Source organism: Chenopodium quinoa, unplaced genomic scaffold (genome assembly GCF_001683475.1).
Source record: "Chenopodium quinoa cultivar QQ74 unplaced genomic scaffold, ASM168347v1, whole genome shotgun sequence".
NCBI lineage: Eukaryota > Viridiplantae > Streptophyta > Magnoliopsida > Caryophyllales > Amaranthaceae > Chenopodium > Chenopodium quinoa.
Window position 1 is genome coordinate 3944977 of NW_018742914.1, and position 25218 is coordinate 3970194.

A 25218-nucleotide genomic window follows, 5' to 3' on the forward strand; every position below is an offset into this window, starting at 1 on the left:
TTAACCATCCGAGTGCGCTATCTAATTTGTGCTAAATGCTGATATAATATTACCATATTTATCGATGTATCCAATTACCCCACACTGGCTAAAGGTGTTAATTCGAATGACTAAGTCGAGTTTAACTTGATCTAGTCAATTTCAATACTACCTCCGGTACAAATTACTCACAACTTAAATCATTGGACCTACGCAAGTCAAAATCTGAATCAAATTACAACGAGTAAGTCAGGTCAGGTTTGGTTCATATTTTGAACCCACCTTTAATAAAAAAAACAAGGTTTAAAAAGCCCCAAGAAAAACATCTCCTTAGAAGCAAATGGCGGACCAGCAAACAGTGGATACTCCATCGACGGGGACCCTACAATCGCCGCCGCAACAACCACCGCAAACTCCGCCATTTCAGGTGGGGAAGGATGAAATGTTACAGTGCGTCACCGCCTTAGAGGCTGCTCTCCTCCCCTGCTTACCCGCTCGTGAACTCCAAGCTATTGATCGTTCCCCTCATCCTTCTCATCAGAGTAACTTTCTTTTCCTTCTTTTTCATTATTTCTTTCTATTTTCGTTTCAATTTTGTTGTTTTTATGTAATTTGTGAATTACCCAGTTGCCCTTTTTTTGTATTTAATGTCTTTTGTATGCTTGTTTGGTAAAAAAATTAGTTCTTTATTTGGGTTTTTTGATTTCTGACTGTTAAATAGGGTAATTCTGTGGATTGGATTTCTGGGACGAGTATATGTTTAATTGTTGATTTATATGTTTATTGAATTCTGTGTTAATTTTGATTGTAGTTGTTGTGGAAGTGATGTTGGTGATAGAATTTCTGGTTTTGGTTGGGTAAAGAATTGATGAACTTATAAGCCTAATTGTTGTTTTCTGGGATAGGGTTTGTTTCGGCCGATTGGTAGTAGGATATCTTTTCCTTTTGCTCTTTGAAAATAAGTTACTATCCTGTTGGATTTAGGCCACACTGGATGTATTGATGGAAAACAGTAGTAATTGGGTTGGTTGTTACTCGAAACATATGCAACTCTGTCATTAACTTTGTCCTTGTAATTGAGACGAGGTTACTTCTGAGGATTACGTAGAATGCAATACCATTTGTGGTTTCGTCTTTGATAATCAAAATTGCACATAAATCACATCTTTAATTAGGGAAATGGACAGGTTTCTTTGTGTTTTGAAGTGTGTGTGACTATAAGGAAGAGTATAATTCTTGAAGAATATTTGGTTAATTGATGGAGTGCTAGGTGAGGGTTTGGATTTATGAGTTTGGGACATGTTCTTATTATCAGTTGTAACCTATTTAGGTCATTAAGATTCCAATGTCGGTAACTATCCTCTTTGATAGTAGTGGACTGGTTCTTACATTTGTTGTAGTCTGAAAATGCCTAGATTGGTGGCTACTGTAGCCTAGTTGTTGACCGAAAGTCACAATCTAATGTTAATGACTGATGTAAACATCAATCATAAACCGTCATTGGCTGGAGTATTTTGGAAATGCAACACGGCACCGACAGTTGCAGTTTCCACGCATGAACATTATTATGGTTTGGATTTTACACTAATCTGCTATATGCAATCCTGTAGTGCCTAATTGTTACAATTCGCATTTTGATGTGCAAGTGACCTGTTGTTTTAGCCTTTATGTATCTAGGTGGTGGTCCTAAAGAGTTGTGGATTAATTTTCTTTGCTCGTATAGTCGTATGTAATCTGTACTTTGAACTGTAAATGGAGTGCTGCAATCCTCTGTTATTACTCCTAAAGTCTTCTCTATCTCTGAGTATGATCTTACTTTCGGGACAGCAACTGTTGGGGAATCATTTTTTCTGTATCATTGTGCTGGAATCGTTGTTTCTTGATGTTTATGTAAACTTTCCTCTGAGCTCTGTTAAAACACTATTAACATTAACTCATTTGTGTGAAATTGCTAATAATGCTATGCATTGCTTCAGTTGATGTGGAAAGACATGCAAGAGACTTCATGGAGGCTGCTAAAAGGCTTCAATTGTATTTTATCAGTCTGCAACGTGAGGAGCAACCTACCAAGGCCGAAATGCTTCAGAAGGTATGAAGGGCCCTATTGAGATATGGCTCCATTTATATACAAGTTGTAGACATGGTGTGATTATTAGAGCAGATTCACTGACTGGTCGCTTTTCATGTCGTATCAGGAAATTTCTGTCATGGAAGAAGAGTTGAATGTCAAAACAGAGCTTATTAAGAAACAAGAACAGCTGATTCAAGGATGGAAGAAAGAGTTGAGAGAGCAACTTGACAAGCACAAGTCAGAGCTGGAGAAAGTTTAACTTACAGTAGTAGCTTTTCCATCCTGACGTAACATTATTAGTTAATACACTAAAAGAAAGCTAATTGAATTTGTATCTCTTGAAGATGGTTAGTGTTAGAAAATTGCCTCTACTAGTTTCAACTTTTGAGTGGCAGCCAGATTACATACATGTAACCCAGTAGTCTGTACTCTGTAGACCATTCACTGAACGGTTTGGAGACCATGACAGGTTCTATTGTGGAAAACTCCCAATACGATTCAAACTTTCAAAGCTCAAACCCTTGAGTGAGATGAGTGTACAATGTTTTAGCCCCCGTATAGCTTGATTGCTAGTCCTTGTAACATGTTGAGGTTTCAATTTATTATAGGCCTGTGTTAATCAAATAGAAGGTATTTGGCCCTTTTCTCAAGTTCAAGCCATTCACTACATTTCACCATAGGACACCGGGTGTATTCAATTCATTCGTTATATGTAGTTGATGTTTGCAGGAGAAGCACAACATCTTTAGACTTCAGTGCCCAAATTTATAGAGGCAACATATATCAGAGATAGAAATCCAATATGCACAAATTATAATTAAATGGTTAATATTTGTTAAAGCTGTAGGTTGATAAGATGGAAGGCGAAATTCATGGTGCATGCATTTTCAAAAAGTGAGGAAACACAAGAACCAGTATCAATACTATTTGGATTTGATTACAGTTGCAGAAATATATATCCAGCTAAAATTTTACATCCTGAACTATATATAATCAACGTGCCTTAAAAATACCATGAAGAACACATGGCAGCGCAGAAACAACATTACAACTTAAAATTCCCAGACCAAAAGCCATCTAAAAGTATGCAATGTTAAACACAGATGTTCTGTTCATCTATTTCTTTGCATATGTGATTAACATAGCGTTATCAACCATCTTGAAATTCTGAAGTGCGTTCATTGCAACTGTTGATTGCATTTCATTTTCATACTCCACGAATGCAATGCCAGGCTTAGCTTCCACCATACGCACTTCCTTAAAGCCAGGATATTGTCTAAAAAGCAACGACAGCATCAATGTAGTTGCCTCGTGTGGAAGATTCTGAACGAAAAGAATGTTGTTTGGTGCAGCTGGGACCTCTGGAACGATTGGTTTGGCACCCATATATGGGATCTGTGAAAGCTGCAATACTCAACAAAATTGAATTAGATAGGGAAAAAAGACCTTGTTGAATTATTGCATGAATTCTTTGGTAAAGTTTAGGAAACAGGAAATAACAGCTGTCAATGTACAATATTGGTAGTTGCTACTTGCTAGCTTGCTAGCCCACTCACTCTTCCCTAGTTCAACCCTAGGAAACTAATTTTGTTACACCTTTGATTGATATTGGCACACCTCTGTGTGAAAAGTATATAGAAAATTGTCTCATAATGACTGCCCAAAATCAATTTTTGGTACGCCAAAGTCATTTCACTCAGTTAAGCTACAGTTGATGATTTAGTACATGTCATTTCTCACCCTTCTAAAATTTGTAAAAAAGATTTAATTCAATCATGTAGTTCTCAATTATGGTCTCCTCCAATATAGTCCTCCAAGAATTAAGAAAAAGGCAAAAGTCCAGTTCAGTCTGTGCAAATGAAAGAACACTACACAGCACATTATAGCCTTATAGGAACAGACTTAAATACAGAGACATTATTTCTAAATATTATCTGCATGTGAAACAAAAAAAAGTTCCTCAATGCTTAGTGAGGCATTTCTTTCTCCATTTTTTCTTTCTTTTTTTTTTTCATTTCCTTCCTATTTTTAATAATCAACAATAAACTCCAGATTAATCAATGATCAGGGTTTACCCTAGAACCTCTAGTGCCTGTAACCTCACTGAGCAAGTTTTCTAAGGTAATTTTCCATTTTACAAAATGCTCTTACTTACAAAGAAAAAACAACAGAACTTACTTAAATTCCAAAGAGACAAAAACTAATGCAAGAATAGGTATAAAATCATCAAGATGGAAAAATATATACAAATAAAATGACTTACAGGAGGAGCTACACCATATGCTCCCGGATAATTCATGCCCACAGCTGCTTGATTAGCATCCTGTTGTTCCTTCTTTTTCTTACCTGCTAAGAGAATTACAGACAAGCTCAGTAACTAACATGAAACATCGAACATGGAGCAGCTGTTGAACACTCTCAGTAGAGAATTCCAGTTTGCAATCAATTAAAAGCATAAGTTAAACACAACTGACAGTTTCTCTTTCCCTTTTTTGTTCCATGGGTTTTTAATTCTCAAACTTTGCTATCAGTTTGGTTTTCTTCGGCATTCAATACCATTTCAAACACATTAAACAACGTCAGAAAGAACATTTTGCTGTGGCCTAATTATAACTAATCAGTAATCATGACAGACTCGCATGTCCTTCAAGTTCAACAATCAATATGAACGAGCATCTGCAAAATTTGGATGAAATTATTATCTACTCTTCCCAATGATATTACATTCATTTTATGCCTTGTCCTCAACTATAAACTAATCTACAGGAGAGTAGAAGATGATAGTGATTAAGGAATAAGCTTCATCGATAAAGTTATTCCCACATTCCACAAATTTATGACTGCCACATACAAGCGTTTCCCAACGACAGACTTCAGTTAAATTATTTTTTTTTTAAATTCTTTCTCTCTCTTCTCTTTCCTCTTTCTCTCTCCTCTTTTCTTCTCCTCCAAGTCCAGAACCTTCATCTCACTTTCTCAGAGAACACAAAATTCGCAACCATCATCAATAGTCGTCTTTGTGGTTCGTTCGTCGGAGATGGTGGTTTCGCTGGGTGGGTAGTGGTGGTTTGGTGACTCCCTCACCGGAAAACAAGGTTAAGGTTTTTAAGGCCAAATTCATGGCCTTAAAAACAAGGTTAAGGTCGAATTTGGCCTTTTTAGCCATATTTGAAGTGAAATTGAAGTCATTGTTAACTTTTAAAGGTATTTGTTCGATTTAAATTTTTTTTTTAATGGTTTGGATGGATCGGGGTTTGTTTGTGGGTTAGGGGCTAGTGGCAAGGCGTTTGGGGCTGGACTGGTGGTGTGGGTACGGTAGTCGGTGGTGTTGTGGGTTCGGTCAGTACAACGGTCAAAGGTTAGATGATGGTGGTGTTGTGGCCGCCATTGTTGTGGTTGATTGTTGTGGTGGTTGAAATTCGTGGTTTTGTGGCTACTTTAGCGGTGAAATGGGTGGTTAGGGTAGGGGTTACTAGGTCCGGTTAGGGGTTACTAGGTTCGGTTAAGGGTTACTAGGTCGGTGAGGGGTTACTTGGTCCGGTGAGGGGTTACTTGGTCCGGTTAGGGGTTACTTGGTCCAGTCAGGGGTTACTAGGTGGGTCAAGGGTTACTTGGTTAGGGGTTACTAAGTCGGTGGGGTTACTTTGTCATTGTTTGCTAACTTGGCCCCCTGCCGCACCGTGTGGTACCAAAAACGCACTGTTTAAGGAGGTATCTATACCTTCTTCTATGGCAAATCACATTCAATTTCCTACGAGAGAAGACAACTAATCTACACTCTAAAGGAAAAGGTAGGGAATTAGGAGTAAAATATGTTGGACAAGAGCAAAGAATGCCTAGGCGCAACAGGACCCCGATCACTTTTGAATGTTTTTAAGCTTTAATATGCATTGCTTTACTTACGTCTAACCTAAGATGACCTTAGTTACACGATTGCGATTTTCCAATTTCACTAGCTATAGAATGGCTTAAGCCTACCTATGATTAAGTGCGATGCATCGGAGGAGACGGTAAAGCAAGCTTGATTATTAATCGTATACATGTACTGAATCTTTCAAAAGCCAGTAGCAAATAGCTAAAAAAATTAAGAGGGACGCATGCCATGACTAAGGCTGTCAGTAAGATATCAAAGAAATAAGAAGGGAGGAGGGGGAAGATTAGACAAGACCAGTTTTATCTTTCTCCATTCTTACTGTATATCTTAATCAATATACCTTAGCAGAGCTATACAGATCATCCTAGTGTTAGAACTAGAAACAACTAAATTTGATATAAATGTGGACGGATGTGCAACACAAGCATGCACGAACGCATACAATTATGAGTAACTTTGAGAAAAGGAAGGACAAAAACAATATTCAAAAGAACTAAAGATAGAAAAGGAACACCCTGGATGTTTATTATTTGGAATTTTGGATTATGATCCCGCTAATTTCTTCCAAAAGAGATGTTCACAAGAACCCTCATGGTTGACTACCAACAGCAGCAAATAATATGTCATCAGTCTTTGATATTCCCTGATACTATGACAATGAATTTTTCTTTTCCTATTCGGTGGGACATTCCATGGAAGTGGGATTTTTATTTAGCCAATAGCCACACAGCTCAATAAGAAGTAATAGACCTAGACATCACCATCATAAAATTTATAAGCACGCAACAAATGTATTGGCTCAGATGGGGAAGGAAAATGGGAAAGGCTATTGTTGCGCTACTCCTACGGTGACTGTAAGGTTATCGATGTGCATACATTCATTGTTCTTGCATCTAAATACCTATTTATAAAAGTAAGAGGTGGTGTCATCCTTTTTTTTTTTTATTGTAACTTCCCAAAAATCCTAGAAGAATCTTTCCAACTCCATTTAAGACTAGTAGCTTCATGTGGATGGCATGTAGGATGTAGCAAGGCCAGAAACTATATTTAATAATTTTGATTTATTTAGAGAAATACAACATAACTTTTTTGATAATAATAATTAGTAACTATCATGGTGCACCTAGACATCAGTCACATCACAACTCACCTTTTTTTTCATTCTAATTAAACTTTCTAGCAGCAGGGATAACATCAGATTCTATAATAACGCACATATGTGGTGACATTGCTCCCACCCTTCAGCAACATATACGTGATATAAGTATATAACTTATCCTTCAGCAGCAGGAAAAGATTTCTCAATCATTTTTTTTTTGGTCAAAAATTAGTAAACCTAGGATGGGAGTTCTATTCTAACCAATTCTATGAGAAGAAATCCATTGTTGGGCAAATTGCTTGTCACCTAATTTGCTTCAGAAATAACCAGCAACGGCATTTTAAAATGGAAACTTAGTGTAGCACTGAGCACATAAAGAGATGAAAGTGCATACCTCTCTCCTCATGCCTCTTTCGTTTTTCTCGGGGAACAAAAGTACCATCAGCTTTTGCAATTATATCTGACTTGGTCTTTGCATATTGTATTCTCTGCATTAACCAAAAAATATACATCACTACTATCTGACTAGAGGAGACAGTAAATGGCCACTGAAATCAACAAATAAACGTAGAGAGTATGCTTTATAGAAGCAACACAAAACTGAGATGGTGAGCACCTCTAAAACCTATGCCAAACCCTAGCAAAAAACGAGGATCACATTGCCTTTTGCACGAACTAGTCACATGGCCTTATTTACCCATCACCAAGGACACCAATAACACTCTCAAATCTCCACTTTCTCAGTGATTAGTTGATTACAATAGTACTTCATTCCTACCTAAATGGGTTCAGCAGAAAACTACTTCCCATATTCGTTTTAATTTGTTCCCCTCAAATATATAAAACCTCCAATTATTACCCTTCCCCATTTCAGTTATACACGTGTACTTGACGGCTCATCATTGTGCTTTCATTATTTATAAACGTAACATCCTTGTTTAGTTTAGGGATATCTCAGAATATTTGAAGAGCAGGTTATGAAATAATTGGAAATTTTCTTTTGAACGTTTGAGGTTAAAAAGTTCTACCTATGCATTTCTGTTTTTGTGCATGTGTGTTTGCAATACTAAATTGACTGTACTCTAGGATTAAAAATATTTTGGTTCCCAACAAATAAATAGCTAAAAGTTCGTGGCCAGTTCCTGTAACTAGCTTGAAATGATCAGGGCGCAGCAATGGTAAGTACAAATTATCACGACAAGTCTGTCTGAATTATACTGAATAGCTGAAGTCAGCAGGAATTACTAATTCAAATTGAAAACTTGAAAAGTTTCTTAAACTAACAAGTGCAGAGCCATTTAATTACAAGTATTTGACACCAGAATTTGAAGCACTCTCCCCTACTTCATTTGTCTTTACTAATTTCTCTTTTGTGCTGGCATAATGTATAACTCTATAATGCAACCAAAAAAAACAAGCTAAAGTCCCAAACTGGCAACTACTACTGTATAAATATAATCATGACCGCCAACAAAACCCTAAACCCTATTATAAAGATCCCAAATTAAATTTTAACTTATCTGTTGCCCAACACATTAGTGACATTACAAAGCACCTCTAACAAAAACTGAAGGTGCAACAAAAATTTGTTCCAAAATCAAACTTCCAATACTAAATAACAAGGAACACTGAAACAAAGACCTCACTCTCTCCCACTAGCCTTCATATTAATGTAACAACTATAAAATGCCAACTATACAAAAACATCTATACTCCAAACTGAACAAATTAGTTCTGGCATTGACACAAGGATTTTGAGGTAAAGTTGAACAGAACCCTATCTTAATTGATCAATCTTTACTAATGATCTTCTTTAGGTTAGCTATACAATAATGCAACCAGATATAAATGACAAACCCAAAATCCTATTTGCAACTCCTACTCTCTTCGACCGGGCTTAATTATCACATAAATAGTTCATTTTACACTATCAACACCACTATCAGTCTATCACAGCAACCAATATTAATGACAAGCCCAAGTCCTAAATTTGCAACTTCTACAGTGCTACTCCCTCCACCGAAATTAAATCATATCATAACCAGTTCAATTACACTATCAACGCGACTATTAATTTTGAACAAAGAAAGTAACATATCGAACCCTAAACGCCAACACTAATCAAAATCACAAAATCAAAACCCAAAATCATAACAATTTTCACCACATACCATAGGTTTATCATAGAAAGGAAAACCTTGCATTTGACGAAGCGCATTAGTAGCAGAAGAAACCTCCTCAAAAACAACCCAAGCTTGACCTTTATGCTTCAACGTTTTGAATGCTAATACCTCAACTATCTTCCCAAACTGAGAAAAAACTGCATTTAGCGACTTTTTCAACTCTGGAAAAAATCAAATTACAGAACAATTAAAACCATAATCAATCAAAAGAAGAAAAAAATACAAATTGAAGAGATTAGGGCAAAATTGAAGTACCGTCGAGCTTGATTTTTTCATTGAGATTGTTGATGTAGATAGTTTGATTAGGAGGAACGTCACTTCCAGGGTTAGCAACTTCCGCCATTGATGTAGTTGTTTGAGCTCGTAATTTCTGTGTAATGGTGGTGTTGTGAGATGCTGCTATGGCTTTCTGCGCAAAATTGAATTGAATTGAGTTGAGTTCAAGTTTGAGAAGATGGAGAGAGAAATTGGGCTTTTTTTTGGGTTTTGGGGAATGGAAAGGTTGGGCCGTAAATGAGGAGGTGTGTGCTATTGGGCTGTGTTGGGTCTAAAGGGTAGAGTGAGTTTTCAACATCTTTAAAGTCAGCCTTTATTTTTTGGAAAATTTGTAAATTGCAGCCATTTAAAATTCGTATTTTGCAAATTACAGGCACTTAAAATTTTTTTTGCAAATTACAGCCTAAAAATTCGTATAAATTGTAAATTGCAGCCCGATTAAATTTTTTTCATCGGTTTACATGTTGAAAAATCTTCGATTAAGGTTTTAGGGGTCATTTTAGCTCTTAGGGGCCCGAATTGAGCTCGAAGTTAGCAAAAAAATAACGTAAGTGTCTCATATTTACAATTTCCCACAAATCGATACATTTTTTTTACGCAAAACGAGACACTTGCGTTATTTTTTTGCTAATTCCGAGCTCAATTCGGAACCCTAAGGACTAAAATGACCCCTAAAACCTTAATCGAAGATTTTCCGACTTGTAAACCGATGAAAAAGTTGAATCGGGCTGTAATTTACAATTTCTATGAACTTTTGGGCTGCAATTTACAAAAAAAAAAATTTAAATGGCTGCAATTTGCAAAATACGAACTTTAAATGGCTGCAATTTGCAAATTTTCCTTTTTTTTGTACTTCTATGCAACTTTAACAAAATACTCCTTCTGTCCCACAACATTGTAACATGGGGAGAGGAAACGAGTTTTCAAAAGAAGAGAGAGATAAAGGGGGATAAAGATAGGGGCTCATGTCTGAGATGGAAAGAGAGAAAACGAATGAACATGACTAATCAAGGTTAATTAGGTTTACATATAACATGAAGATCAGAGTTAATTAGATATAATCAAGTAAAATCAGATAAGTTCAAATCAAAAAAAAAAAAAAAACCTATAGTATACAAGATACTTTGTAATGTAAATTATATTGATTTATGATGTGATTGAAATTTGGTGTGTTTGACAGTAGTTTTTGAATGAGGTTTTAAAGTTTTAGACAAGCCAAAACACTTATTTCATATAAGAATGTTTGACAAAGTAGATTTTTTTAATACTTGTATGTAAGTCATTGTTTGAACAGCCTTAAGGAATTTGATAAGTAATCTCCTTATTTAGGAGTACTTACAACACTTATATTTGTGCGTAGTTTTAAGAGAACAATTGGTCAATACATGAAAAGGGATATTTTAACGTGCAAGCGTAATAAATGGTTTTATTTATAAAAAAAGGCAAGTGTTACAAGTGTTTAGAAATAGAATGAGTACATTGTATTGACCTTTGCCTCGAGGTTATGGGTAGACAACTTGGGAGAGTGGGGAGAAAAGTGGAGGATGAACCTATAACCTCCTAGATGAAATTAAGGTCTGTTTTGATTTGTTGAACTAAACTAAATATTTTATGAAAGAAGAAAATTAAAAACTGAACTGAACTGAATATTTTATGAGAGAAGGTAATTAAGAACTGAACTGAACTGAATATTTTATGAGAGAAGGATATTAAGAATTGAACTGAACTGAACTAAAATAATCTGAAAAGAAGAGGTCATAGTTATTAGTTTACAACATTATATTGTGAAACAAATACAATCATGTTCCAATTTCTCTAAGGCCATATTTGGAAAAAATAACAGTACCTATAGACTTTTAGATTTTTGAGTGCATGACTAATAGCTATTAAAACAATAGGATAGTTATTAACTTGTACTCAGTAGTTGGTAACGGTAATGTTGAAATATGCTTTGAATCGATGATTAAGTAGGTATACGGCCATGTAGTTCATGATACATGACCATGTAGTTTACACTACTATTTAGCAATTCAATGGCCGTGTGATTCTCAACATAAGACCATGCAGTTCGTGTGATGTCTTTCTTAAAATCTAATTTATTCACATTAGGGCTAGTTGAGATATAGTTGGGAAACAATTTAGAATTTTGCTAGGAGTTTCTTGTATTATAAACGAATAGTTTCTAACTCTCTACACAATATAAGATATTTGAAGTTATGAGTTGCAGGACGACCCCAGCATACCAACACCACAATAAATCATACTACAAGGGCAAAAATGGGCAAGTTTATAGAAATATAAAAACAAACAAGTGAGAGTGATAGATTAGAAGCAACAAAATTAGTGGTATCTTAAAAATCAAGTATAAAATAATAATAATGAGTAGAACAGGGTCGACGATCAAGGCAGAGTGGTCGGTCCTACGGGATAACAATAACCTTTGAGGCTTTGATTTAAATTTAGGAGATTCGAAAACGAAAGATACAGATACACAGAACCTACGCCGCTTCTTATTATTGCCTTATACTTTTACTACACGTGTATGGTGGATCACCAACATTTTTTTTTTCATTGTTTGCTTCTTGAAACTTCTACCTTTGTTCTCACCTCTGATATGATAAGTGTGGTCAACTTGCCTTCTGCTGTTTCCAACCATTACTATTGTACGAGTAGTATTTTATTTACATGTATCCTGTTATTTTGCTGCCTCTCATTACAGAGTAACGAAAGTGATTTATTATTTAATTCTATGGATTAAAACAAATTTCTATATATATGGCTGACCATTATATGATTCAATGTTATAGAGTCACTTAGTGAATATAACATTGATTACTTGGCCAATATTATAAATAAGGGTTGTCAATGTGATAGGGTTGCTCATTCATGTTTGCTTATTTGATAAATAAGCCGAGCTTGAACAAATTTTAAAGCTCATTTAATAAATGAGCTTGAACACAAACATAAATATGCTCGTTTAAATAAGTTCATTAACAACTTCTTTATTTATATTTGCAAACTACTCGTTTATTTATATTTATGAATTGCTGATTTATTCACAATTGTAAATTTAATTCTTAGGTTTATAGTTAGGATTAATTATTATGCTAAATTTGAGATTTTTAAATGCCAAAAGTACAAAGCTAGTTCATTACTAAGCTCGTTCATGAAACGCTCGTTTAATAAATGTGTCGTTCACGAACCGTTCATGAACATATAGTATACTCAATGAGGTGAGGTTGAACATATTTTTGAACTGACTTGAAAGCTCGGGATCGTGTTCAAACTCGCCTAATTTAAACGAATTTGAATATGAACAAGGTAGTACTCGACTTGGCTCATTCACATGCCTATTTATAAAGGTTACTTTGTTTTTTTTATAAGAGCCACACAGTGTGATTAGCTACACGCAAGACGGATTGATTAATATTGAATCTTACTAGAGATAGATTATTAATGTTTTTTGTTTGGTTGCTTCCATTTTTTTTTTAATTATTCCCTAGCTATCAACCAATATTAAATGTGATTCCCATAAAAAGAAAAGTTGATGAGGTAATATGTTTGGTTCAATATGAACGTGGCAACATGCTGATTCACAATATTTCAATTGAAATGGCAACTTTATTATTGGGTTTAAGCTTTCCATTTAGAAAAAAAACAAAATCAAATACTAACAGGAAAAAATTAAATGTTCAAGTTTATTAAGTATGATTACACAATACATTTTGTCTTGGAGTTATTTAGAGGGACCATGTAGTCTTTTGTAGTAGTACCACAATGATCAAAACAATTTGCTTGGTTTGTTTCTCTAAAAAGATCTTATACCAACAAAGGTTATATAAAGATGATACTGAGGACTAGTCATACTACACTGACAAAAGAATTCTTAGAAATTGGGATGTGAAATCCAATTGCATATTCGGATATTCTCCATCTTTGTTAGTATATTGTATGATTTTGATGATGATAAGATTCAATTTAAAACAAAATTTAATCCATATAACAAAAGTTTTATAGGATATTATAATTATCTTGATTCTTGATTCAAACTATGTATTATTGAATTAGAGCAGATCAAGTAGTGATGTCCAGTTGCTCCCCAAGGGAAGGATTATGAAAATCGAACTTATTTTACTGCTTGTACCTAATAACAATTTGTAGTTCTAATTAACTCTTCTATTGCTTTCTCCATCTTATATGTTTCCTTCATTATGAAATTCAAAATTGTTACAAGTCCATTTTAATTTATAGTTTGATTATAATTGGAAGATCATAATAGTAGTCCCAGCCTCATATTATTTGTAGAAAAATGATAGATATAGCCTTTAGGACTATGTATAAGAAGTTTAAAAAGGAAATATTGGAGATAAATTAACATTAATTACACTGATTTATGCATAATTTTATCGTGAATTCTTAACTTAATTACATTTTCAAAAGTATATTTAAAGCTCATATATAGCTCGGCTACATATATCATTATCCTTATAAGGCGATGAAAACCTCTAAAAAGACATATTGATAAAAAATAATAATAAGACGACAAAACATAAAGATAACTACATGAATAAATTATTATCTCCGTTTCATATTATTTGTAACGATTTAACGTGAGGTAGAGAGGAAAAATATGTAATCGTTGTAAATAATATGAATGGAAATAGTACTACGCATTAGTATCTGAGATCAGAGATGGCGATTACTCCGTACAATGGACAAATACGTAGACTCGTAGAGAAATACTAGTGGCACAGAAATAAAAGTCATCGTAAAACGACCTTATAGTACCCTTAGAAGGCGATGAAAACCCTAAAAAGGCCGCCCAAATTTGACCCAGTCCTTTACTAACCCTACTGAGACACCTTCGTTTCTCATTTCTCACCACTTGCCAATTACCACACTCATTTTCTTTAATTTAAAATTAAATAAAATATCTCCATATTATTACACTTGCACTCCTCATTCCTCAACCCTCTTCTATATATACCCCATTCACTCCCCTCCTAAAACCCATCTCAACAATCAACAGCCTCTTTCAATAGTGAAAAAAAAACAGAGGCCAACAGAAAGAGCTCACATTTTCTCTTTTTCCGCCGTCTTCGACGGAGGTTTTGGTGGACTAGAACTTCCTTCTACGGCGGCGTTTTTGTTTTTTTACATTTGATTCTTGCTTGTTGTATTTCTTTTGATAAAAAGATTTAAACGAAAAGAAAGTACCAATGGCTCGCTCTCTATCCAACGCTAAGGTTTTCTTGTCCCTTGTTGCTGACAACGTCTCCATTGCTTCTCAAAGGTATGCCCATGTCTAACTCGTCGTTTTTACTAATCTTTTCCTTTGAACTCGTCGTTTCACTCCGAGATAATTTTTTTAAAAAATCGTGTCAATTATTTTAGGACGGAGAAAAGTAATAACAAAAGTGATTAATGTTTAATTTAAAAATTGGAAATGAACAGACGAGGATACGCTGCGGCTGCACAAGGGGTGTCAGGAGTAGGAGGAAGTGGGAAGAAATCATCGAAAGAAGAGATCGGACGGTCAGCAGAGAACTCGTGGGTCCCAGATCCCGTAACTGGGTACTACAGGCCGGCTAATCGTGCCGCTGAGATTGATGTTGCTGAACTTCGTGAGATTTTTCTCAAGCAGAAGATTAGATCTCAGTAGAATTTTTATATTTGACCCTTAAAAAGAAAAACAAAAAGAAATGATCAATGATACCGTTCACGGTTTCGTGTGTGACCGTCGGTGAGATTATCAAATTGAAGATTAAAAAAAATGAGCGAGAAATTGTGTGTTTTTGTTACGCAGTATGTAATTCTTGACTATTATGTCCTCAATTCTTTGAGTGACTATGAAGTTATGAGGTTTGTTTCTTAATAGAAAAATAAATGAGAATACTTATCATTTACGTTTGGCAAAAGAATGATTAAAATCAAAAGATTAAATTAAAAATTAACATTAATTACACTGATAAATGCGTGATTTTGTTATGCTTTTTCAAATTAATATCTCTTTAGATAATATTTTAAATGCTTATCCAACACCCCGTAAATTAATTAGTAAAATCCTTTACATTTTACAATTAGAATTTGGACTTTTTTATTGTATGTCTGTTGAGAGTGTGCCCAAATTTAACGATGAGATTTTGGTCTATCGATTAAGATTCATAACATATGTTTGTCGTCATTGTCGAGTATGAAAATTAGAGTTGAAAATTGTGCTTTCCGTAATTTGTTGGAAATGTTGGCTGAATTGAAAGTTATCATCTTGAAATTGGCTGTAGTAGGCAAGTGAAAGTATTAAAGGAGTCTATTTATAATACGACTTGTTATACTGTATTAAGTTGCCACTTTATATGGATCACGTTCTGGCATTATTGCATACCAAATTATTTGGGCGGAACAGTTCAAAATGAGGAAATTATTAAATTATGTGATTAGGTAAGTTGCCTAATCTCAATAGTATTGTATACGTTATTTAATTTATATATACGTAATCAAAGATCTAGAGGTAAGAATATAAACTCATGACATAAATTAAATTAAGGTAGAATTTTTTTTGAAAGAAAATTAAGGTAGAATTTTATATAAACTCATGTGAATGTTTTATAATTAGGACTATTAATTGAAATCAAGGGAAATTTCTAAGTAGTTACTCTCTTTGTCACTTTTTAATTTTTACACTTTGAGCATTTTGTCTCATAATTTTTTTTTCCAAATACAATGATTTAAAATGATAAAGGACGTACACATTAATTCATGCTCTAGGTTGTTAAAGCATACGATTGAATCAAGGATGATGATACATGATACTCCCATAGCTGAACTTGGGGCATGTTCTGATTGACTGAACCGAAGTGAATTGAATATTTTATGAGAGAAGGAAATTAAGAATTGAACTGAAGTGAACTAAACTGAACTTAATCAAAAGAGAATAGGTCTTGGTAAGTTTTAGAGCGAATATATAGACAAGGGCACTTGCAAAATTCACATTTACTTTGACTAGGTCTTTGCCGCCTAACAAAGTTTGTGTATTGAAAGAGTACATAAATAGGAATTGTCAACTCTGGATGTACTCATAGAAGTTGCCTCTTTTAATTATGCTTTGACTTGACAATTGGATAAAGTAAACTTTTATATAATGCTTTGAAAATTTTCAAGGTATGTGGATTGTGGAAGTAGGACTAGAAGAAAACAACTACTGTAATTCGTATTATAAAAGGGTATCATACAAAAACTAAAGGAAAACATAATTTTAGTTTTCTAATTAGTGTTTGAGGGTAATTTATTGTCTGAAAATGGTTGAATAGTTGAAGTTTTTCATGTATGAAGAAAAATTTGTCTTATTTCAAAATATTGGTAACAACATGACTAATACTAAATATGTAAATTAATGTCTACTCTGATTTACTGAAATGAGCTGAATTGAACTGAATTGAACTTAACTTATTGGATCTGACTTGAACTGAACTGAACTAAACTGAATATTTAAGAGAGAATGAAGGAAATTGAGAACTGAGCTGAATTTATTGGAGCTAAACTAAACTGAAAATTAGTTGAACAGAACATACCCTTAGTGGATCGGATTAATCTTTCACTTGTCATACACTACTCATACCGATTTTAAAATACAATCTCATTTAAATCTATATGTGCAAGTTGCTCATTCTTATGCCATGTGACTTGAACCACGGCCAGTATTAACATACGAAGTATCTTTTTAGAAACCTGCTTTCGGTCATTTGTCTCATATACTCCGTATTGAACAATGAATCTAATGCATTATTTTACAATAGTTCTCAAAATTTGGACAATGAACTCATATATTGAACATGAGTACCATACATTGGTGTCCAGTTTCAGGTTTTGCTATTAGATTCTTAGAGTTTGAACAATGAGTCTTTCAGTCTCGTATTCTGATCACTGAGTTTTAGATTTTGGACAATGAATCCATGAATTTGAGATTCGAATTTAGACAACGGACTCCAATTTTAGTTGCCGAGTACGTTTAAAAAATTCAAATGGTGCAAATAAACTACGTAGTATAATGAAATAATAATCATATGAATGGTCTCCTTTTACGTTCTTAATTTCCATAGTTATGGTAATTAAATAGAACTCAGAAAACCAAATATAATATTATAATTTATTTCATAGCTATTAAAGTACAAGGATTTTATAGTTAGGCCTTGTTTTATTCACCTTAATTTTGCCGAACTGAAATTATTTTTACTGAACTGAAATTATTTTTACTGAACTTAAATTATTTTTACTGAACTGAAATTATTTTTACTGATTTTCTATTATAATTCTTCTTTAAGAAAACAGAATTTTACTGAACTGAACTTATTTTTACTGAACTGAAATTATTTTTACTGAACTAAAATTAATTTTACTGAACTGAACTTATTTTTACTTAATATTATTTTTTTAAGGTGAAGAGAATAGAACCTTACTTAGGCACTTGAAAAGTACTCAATAAACATTCAACAACATATAAAATATATAGCATTACAAAATGCACTCAATCAACAACATATAAAATACCAATTGACTATTGGTATAGTTGTGATTAGGACTACACTTAGTAGAGAGGACTCCGTGTTCGATCCCTTACAACAGCATTTGGGAAGGGGCTGGAACCTAACCACGCATAACTGATCCCCGAATCTGGATTAACGCAAAGGGTGAACCGAGTAGAACAACAAAAAAATAAATAAATAATACTCCCTCCGTTTTTAAATATTTGCTCCATTTCTCCATGCGCGGAGTTTTAGGAGAAATTGGAGAAAATAATAAAATAAGGAGGTAATGGGGTTGGTGGAAGAGGAAAAATTGTAAAAAAACAAAAGTAGTAGAGATAATTGAAGGAGATAGAGTATGAAATTAATATTGTTGGGTCCACTAGGTGAGAGGAATTAATTAAATATTGTCAAAGCTTTCCAAATAGGGAAATGGAGCAAGTATTTAAAAACAGCCGGAAAAGAAAAGTGAAGCTAGTATTTAAAAACGGAAGGAGTAGCATTACAATTATGGATAGGGCGGGAATATTAGGTAGTATAATTGAAGGAACTAATACTATATGTCTATATCTATATTCTACATAACAGAATAAAACCCACTCAATTAGTTATTTCCTTTCTTATAATGTTCATACCAATGACGAAACATATCATACAATTATGTTTTACAAGCATATTCTTATCATATAATGCAACAATTGCCTAAAAATATTCCTGATGTCCAAGAATTTCATAAGTTATGGATAATGATTCATGAATCATTACAACACCGTTCATCTCACTTCTCAATAAATCAAATATACTACGTAGTACTATTTTAAATTAGGCCAAATTAAGTGAATCAATCATAGATAATCTATTTTAATTACTCATCTAATAATTTGGCAGGAATAAAATAATAGCTATAGAGTAGACGTGTACCAATTTTCCCTTTATACGAGTAGTTGACAATTGACAGCTTGCCGGGACTATGCAAACATTATGTATTACTTGTTGTACTTCCTCCATTCTTTCTTTATTGCATAAGGAATTTTACGCTTCTCAATGCATTACTTTGTAAAAATTATAAAAATTTGATATTTGAAAAGTAAATTTTGAGACGAATCTAACTAGATCTCACATTAATATGTTTTTCTTAATGGATAAATCACAAACGATATCAAAGAAATTAAGTGAATAATGTAAAAGTCCTTATGGTGCAATAAAAGAAAAACGGAGGAAGTATATGTTTATTACTTTATCTGTTTTAATTTATTAATTTGTTTTTTTATTTTATATTTGCCAATATAAAATTTAATTTTTCTCTAAAAAAATATATGCGTAAAAAATTTAATACACCAAAAAAGAATTTGTATAGGTTAAAGATGTTTGATGAATAAAAATGCAAAAGTTTACATGTCAAAAAATTCAAGAATAAATGGAGTAGCTCGCTTAAAATAAATACTCCCTCGTTATAAAAAAATATATACTACCTTCGTAAAATGTTATATGCAATTTTGGAATATTTTATATCTCACAATTTATACTCCAAAGTTGCACCATAACATTTAACGAGATAATATTAAATTTGTATTGTATTCTAGATAAAGAGAGTATATGTAAAAATTAAATTTGAAGTAGGAATGATATATGTCATAATATGAATTTAAAATTGGTCAAATATATTAAAATTATGATAATTTTAAAACTTGACAATTAAAAGTAAAAACACATTTTTCTTATTTCATATTTTTGATTTTTTTTATTTTCAAACTATCATAAATTCGAGAAGAAAAAAGTCAAACAAATCCTTGCATATGTATGAAGAAATTGTCTTGGGACTGCTCATCAACTAATGTTGACTTTTGGAGGGGGCAACATCGCAACATACTCTTGGGGTTGGGAGCATCCCCTTGGTTGAACTTTGGTCAATGCTAAAGGTTGGAAGAGCGAAATTTTATAATGTACTTATACCTTAAAAGATGTTAGAAAAAAATATACATGTTGAGTCCGGAAATAAAAAATAGACAAATTAAGAACTTCCCTGAAACAAATTCGTCATACTTAAATCAAAGACCCGTCCTTCGGTTGTGCTGTGGTTTGGTACCCACTGCCTTCAATGCGAAATACGCCACCACCATAATTTGGATAGAGGTCAATGAGAGAAACGTCTTCCTTCGTCGCATCATCATTGTGTTACGAACACTGTAATCACTGAAAATATTGACCCTGCTACATCAACTATCGTCTGTCCTCAATCTCGTTCTTCTGGTAAACCTTTTTCCTGTGTATCTTGTCATTGTGATTATAGTTGTTTTTCTATAAGACACAGGTGTTTTTTGGTGACGATCACTAAGGGAAAGGAATCGTCTTCGTTCAAAGATGCGGTTAAAGACATCGATTGGCGTAATGGCACATAGACAGTTGAGGATCTTCTTCTTGGTAAAAAGGCAATTGGTAGTGGCTGGGTGTATAAAATCAAATACACAAACAAGTCGAAAGTGAACGTCTTAAGGCTCGTTTGGTTGTTCGTGGCAATCGACAGGTTGCCGGGGTTAATCATAATGAGACGTTTGCTCCTATTGCAAAAATGGGTACGATACGTCTCTTTCTAATTGTTGTTGTGTCTTTACATTGGAAGTTACATCAGATTGATGTTCATAATGCATTTCTTCATGATGATTTGGATAAAGTGGTATATATGCAATTTCCTCCAGGGTACACACATTCTGATACCTGTAAAGTTTGCAGGTTGCGGAAGCCTTTATATAGCTTGAAACAAGCCCCAAGGCAGTGGTTTTCAAAGCTGTCTAGTGCTCTACAAGATTTTGGGTTTTAAAACTCATATTCTGATTACTTTCTATTTAGCTATGTACAGGGAAGTGTATCTTTACATGTTGTCTATGTCGATGATTTGATCATTACAGGGCCTCTCATGATGCCATTGTGAGGTTTAAAGCCTATTTGTGCAAATGCTTTTATATGAAGGATTTGGGGCGCTTAAGTATTTTTTAGGCATTGTGGTTGCTCATAGTCAGGAGGTATCTTTCTCAACGAATTCTCAACAAAAGTACGCTTTGGATATCTTGACTGAGGCAGGTATGTTGGGTTGCAAACTCACTAATACTCCAATGGAGCAGAATCGTAGTCTTACACATACTTCGGGTGAGTCGTTTGCTCATACGGATCAGTATCGTCGATTGGTTGGACGATTGATTTATTTGTCAGTTACTCTACTAGAGTTGAGTTATTCGGTGCATGCTTTGGCTCAGGTTTTAAGTGATCCGCAGGTTTCTCTTGGGACGCGGTTATTCATGTCTTGCGCTACCTTAAGCCTAGTCCAGGACAAGACATCTTGTTGCTATTTATGAAGGATTTACGATTGACGATGTTTTGTGATAGTGATTGGGCGGCGTGTCCTTTGACTCGGCGTTCTTTGACAGGTTATCTTGTGTTTTTAGGTCACTCGCCTATTTCTTAGAAGACTAAGAAACAACTTATTGTCTCTCGTTCCTCGGCCAAAGCCGAATATCGTTCCATGGCAGTTGCATACTTGCGAGTTGAAATGGTTGAAGGCATTGTTGTTTTTTCTTGGAGTTAGTTGTACAAAGTCTATGCAGTTGTTCGTGATAGTCAGTCGGCCTTGGCATATTGCTAAGAATCCAGTGTTTCATGATCGTACGAAGCATATTGAGGTAGATTGTCAGTTAGTTCGTGATGAGTTGTTGAAGGGTAATATTTCTACTTCATATGTTTTGACGCATCATGAGTAGACAAATATTCTTACAAAGGCTCTTGGACGATAACAATTTGGGTTTTTGTTATGTAAGTTGGGCATTCATGATTTGTATGCACCAACTTGAGGAGGAGTTATATAAGTCGGTTGGTTTTATGTTAATATGTATTTTTGGCATGTATATATCTTTTAGGAGTTTTAGGCAAGTCGGGTCTCCTTTGTATTGCCCTATATATGTTGTCGTGAATATCAACACAAGGCTTAGGCCGTTTCTTCCAATTGTTCTAGAATTTAGCATTACGAGTACAAGTTACAACGACCACGTTGTATTTGATTAAATAGTCATGAATAAAAGTGGGTCAATTTAGTAGTTAGTCAAATTAAACAGGTAAAAACAACCAAGTATTGTAGTATCAAATACCCGAAGAGTGCCCCGGGCTGGTAGTTTGGGAAAAAGTATGAAGGTAGTGACTATTTTAGACTTTTAGTACTTCTTTGTATCTAACGATATCCTAATTATTTACACTAGATATTTGTTCAAAAACTTAGTGTAATCAATAATTAGATACTTGTATTTGTCCTGTTCTTTCTTAGCAGCCAGGAAACACAACATTACAGTACAGTGGCTAACATAGTAACATGGCTTATGCTTTTCTAGGTTGAATTAATACTATCTCCATTATTTTGTCTTTCCCAAACTCCAAACATCACACTACAATTATCTTGTCTTTATTTCCTTTTTTTAGGGACTACAATTATTTTGTCTCACGCAAAGATTAGTACTTAGATTGCCATAATTTCTAAAAGCAATCTCAAAAGATGCATCTCATATTAAACCGTTGACACTTGACAAGAAGATTAGCTTAATTGTGTTCAATTATTTCTTCAACATTTATAATTAGGTACTAAAGAAAAACTGATCGTAGTCACCTACTTCAAATGAATTGCCCGACCCAAAGTTGATATAGATTGCACCCTTAATTACAACAATATAGAATGTCAAAATATCGAAATTGACCTTCAAAAATTTGGATAAAGTCGAATCCAATTCGACATTTCACCCAGTTTAATCCATTTCTAAGACTAGTGGTCTGTTCTCTTCGGGTTATTTTTAGTTCAACTCTGCTTCAACAAGTTCAGTTTAATTCATCTTTGCTCCAATAAGTTCAGTTCAGTTCAATCAATCAGAACAGGCCCTAAGGGGGCGTGTATGACAAACTAACAATTAATTTTTTATTTTTTTTTCCTCTAGCTTTTGGATTTTTAGTTTGGTCAAACTACTAAAAAATATGTTGGGTAGTGGTTTTTTTTTTTTGTTAATTTTTAAGCTATTTTTCCGTCAAAAGCTAATATGAATAGCTTTTCTGTTGGCTTTTAGCTTGTTGGCCCACTTTATCGCTAATAAACAACTAATAACCACAAATTATTTTACCAAACACTTTTGTAAACAGTTGGGTTAAACAACTAACTTTAAAAGCCAATTCATACACCTAATAGTTCAGGTAGTCAAACAAGCCAAGCAAATAAGTCAACAGCCGATTGCCAAACAACCCCTAAGTAGTTTGTATTTATCCGATAACCTTTACATGCCCAAGTGCCCAACATTGACCTATCAATTATATTTCCAATTTTTTCCCAGTATCCTCAATCCAATTTAAGTTAAAAATATCTTTAAAAACGAATTTAAAAAAATAATCTGGCTAGGATTGGATAGGACTTTAAATTTTATCCAACTAACTTTCACCCCGAATCATAATCTAATTCACAATTGACCTAATCTGTCCATGCTAACTAGCTAACTTGATTAAAGGCTTATTGATGAGTACTCCATAGAACATAAGACATTAAATCAAATGTAGTTTACATCATTTACCTTTTGTAGTTGAAACTCATTTCAAGACTGATTGTGCTAATAACCATATACTGTATGTCTGTATCCCTAAAACAATTTCATGCAACGGTTCATCATTCCAGCTGCTGACAATGTAATTACAGCAGCAGCAGCAGCAGCACATGGAACCTGCTGGCCGTTAAATAGCCACTAGCCAGTCTCATGTATTCAGGCTTATGTTTTTCCAACCATTCGATCACATTGGGAAGTATATATCTATGCCCCAAGTTTGCGATCTCTTTCCTCACAGCCAAGAGAGTAGAATAAGATGAAAACTCGGGTGTGCAACAAGATCAGCATGTTATCATTATACGTAGCTCGTAAACTACTACCAGAGTACAAGCAACACCTCATACATTTGACAAATCTAATTAGTATTAATATTCTGGAACAGCAGAATCAGACCTTCTATAAGGGCATCAAAATCTGAATCCTTTGCAACAGACAACACATGCGGAATAGTTTTGGAACATAAAGGAGGGGAAGCTGAACAAAGTAGCAAAGATTTTTCAAAGTAACTTCAGTTGTGGAAAGACATGGGATTTTTGCAACTAGCAAGAATCACACAAAAACTTCATACAACAAACACATGATTAATTGAAACAAATGTTCAACTCCCTGCTGTGTTTTCCTAGAATGTTAGGCCAACCAAATTCACCTGCAACTTACACTCGGAATAATCCATTGCTCACATACTATAATGTATGCTCTATACATTCTACAGATGTAATTCCTGGATAATTAAGAGTCCATTATTTAAGGATGGGCAAAGCCAACAACTTCAAACGCCTTGGATTGAGGCAACTAAAGAGCAGAATTAAAAAAATGTTAACAGGAAAACACAGGCTGAGTCGACCTATCCCTGATACGGTGATACACCAATTGGATTGACACCCCAAATGCTTACAGTTTTAAGTCTGAAACCTCTATAGGATTGAAGACTGAAAAGCTAAATGGTTGAAGCGTCTTATGAAAGAAAAATTGAAACTCCAACATTGAAGAACTAAACAGGTAGTAGTTGCAAAAGTGCTACAGGCCCATGTGATGTATTAGTCAAAATCTAAAGCTCCTGTATACAATTGAGATTAACTAGCTTAACACAGCTTCATCATCTAGGATAAACACCTTTATATTGACCACTTAAACCTCCACAATGAGACCAAGGAAAATTGGAAACATTAATTATTAAGCGCCAGCTAAACAACCTGTAGCTCCATAAGCTCTTATAGTAACTGAGATACTATGCCAAGAACAAAATCATTGATGCAAGGGCAAAGAAGGAAATGTAGTACCTTAAGTGTGTTTAGATGGCTATCATGGAAGAAAAGGGAGGAAAGGGGGGCAAGGTAGGGGAAAGCGAGAGAAAGGAAAAAGGAAGGTGAGGGAATTGAAGGGAATGACTTGCACTTTCCTTCCAAATCTTTCTAACAACGGAAAAAAGGTGGTGGAGTATGGATCTCCAAACAAAGAAAATTGAATTCCTCGCTTTATTCCCCTTATTCAAATATAATAATACTAGTAGCTCCATTAACTCAAAGCAAGGTTCATTACATTAGAACTAAATCTACTACATCTAAAGGAAGCTAAATCCAAATAGCCACCTGATACTCC

At 34.2% G+C, this 25218-nt stretch overlaps 4 protein-coding genes across 5 annotated transcripts; 3 read left to right on the forward strand and 1 right to left on the reverse strand.

Moving 5' to 3' along the window:
- Positions 1 to 258: 258 nt before the first annotated feature.
- LOC110727915 (mediator of RNA polymerase II transcription subunit 28-like) lies at positions 259 to 2561 on the forward strand. Its single transcript, XM_021907512.1, has 3 exons — positions 259 to 521; positions 1956 to 2068; positions 2175 to 2561. Exons 1-3 carry the CDS (start codon positions 320 to 322, stop codon positions 2307 to 2309), a joined length of 450 nt encoding a protein of 149 aa, XP_021763204.1. The 5' UTR covers positions 259 to 319; the 3' UTR covers positions 2310 to 2561.
- Positions 2562 to 2909: 348 nt separating this feature from the next.
- LOC110727914 (U1 small nuclear ribonucleoprotein A-like) lies at positions 2910 to 9828 on the reverse strand. 2 transcript variants are annotated; one of them, XM_021907510.1, is made up of 5 exons: positions 9462 to 9828; positions 9195 to 9367; positions 7418 to 7511; positions 4314 to 4399; positions 2910 to 3454 (listed from the first exon to the last, which is right to left on the reverse strand). In XM_021907510.1, exons 1-5 carry the CDS (start codon positions 9547 to 9549, stop codon positions 3167 to 3169), a joined length of 729 nt encoding a protein of 242 aa, XP_021763202.1. In that variant the 5' UTR covers positions 9550 to 9828; the 3' UTR covers positions 2910 to 3166. The 2 variants fall into 2 exon arrangements, with proteins under 2 accessions (XP_021763202.1, XP_021763203.1); XM_021907511.1 differs by having other exon boundaries at positions 4314 to 4396; positions 9462 to 9827.
- A 4655-nt stretch (positions 9829 to 14483) lies between these two features.
- Positions 14484 to 15400, forward strand: LOC110727916 (late embryogenesis abundant protein Lea5-like). Its single transcript, XM_021907513.1, has 2 exons — positions 14484 to 14775; positions 14937 to 15400. Exons 1-2 carry the CDS (start codon positions 14702 to 14704, stop codon positions 15142 to 15144), a joined length of 282 nt encoding a protein of 93 aa, XP_021763205.1. The 5' UTR covers positions 14484 to 14701; the 3' UTR covers positions 15145 to 15400.
- Positions 15401 to 20952: 5552 nt separating this feature from the next.
- LOC110727638 lies at positions 20953 to 21753 on the forward strand. The gene is made up of 2 exons (XM_021907216.1): positions 20953 to 21270; positions 21442 to 21753. The coding sequence occupies exons 1-2, from the start codon at positions 20953 to 20955 to the stop codon at positions 21751 to 21753; spliced, it is 630 nt and encodes a 209-aa protein (XP_021762908.1).
- The last annotated feature ends 3465 nt before the right edge of the window (positions 21754 to 25218 follow it).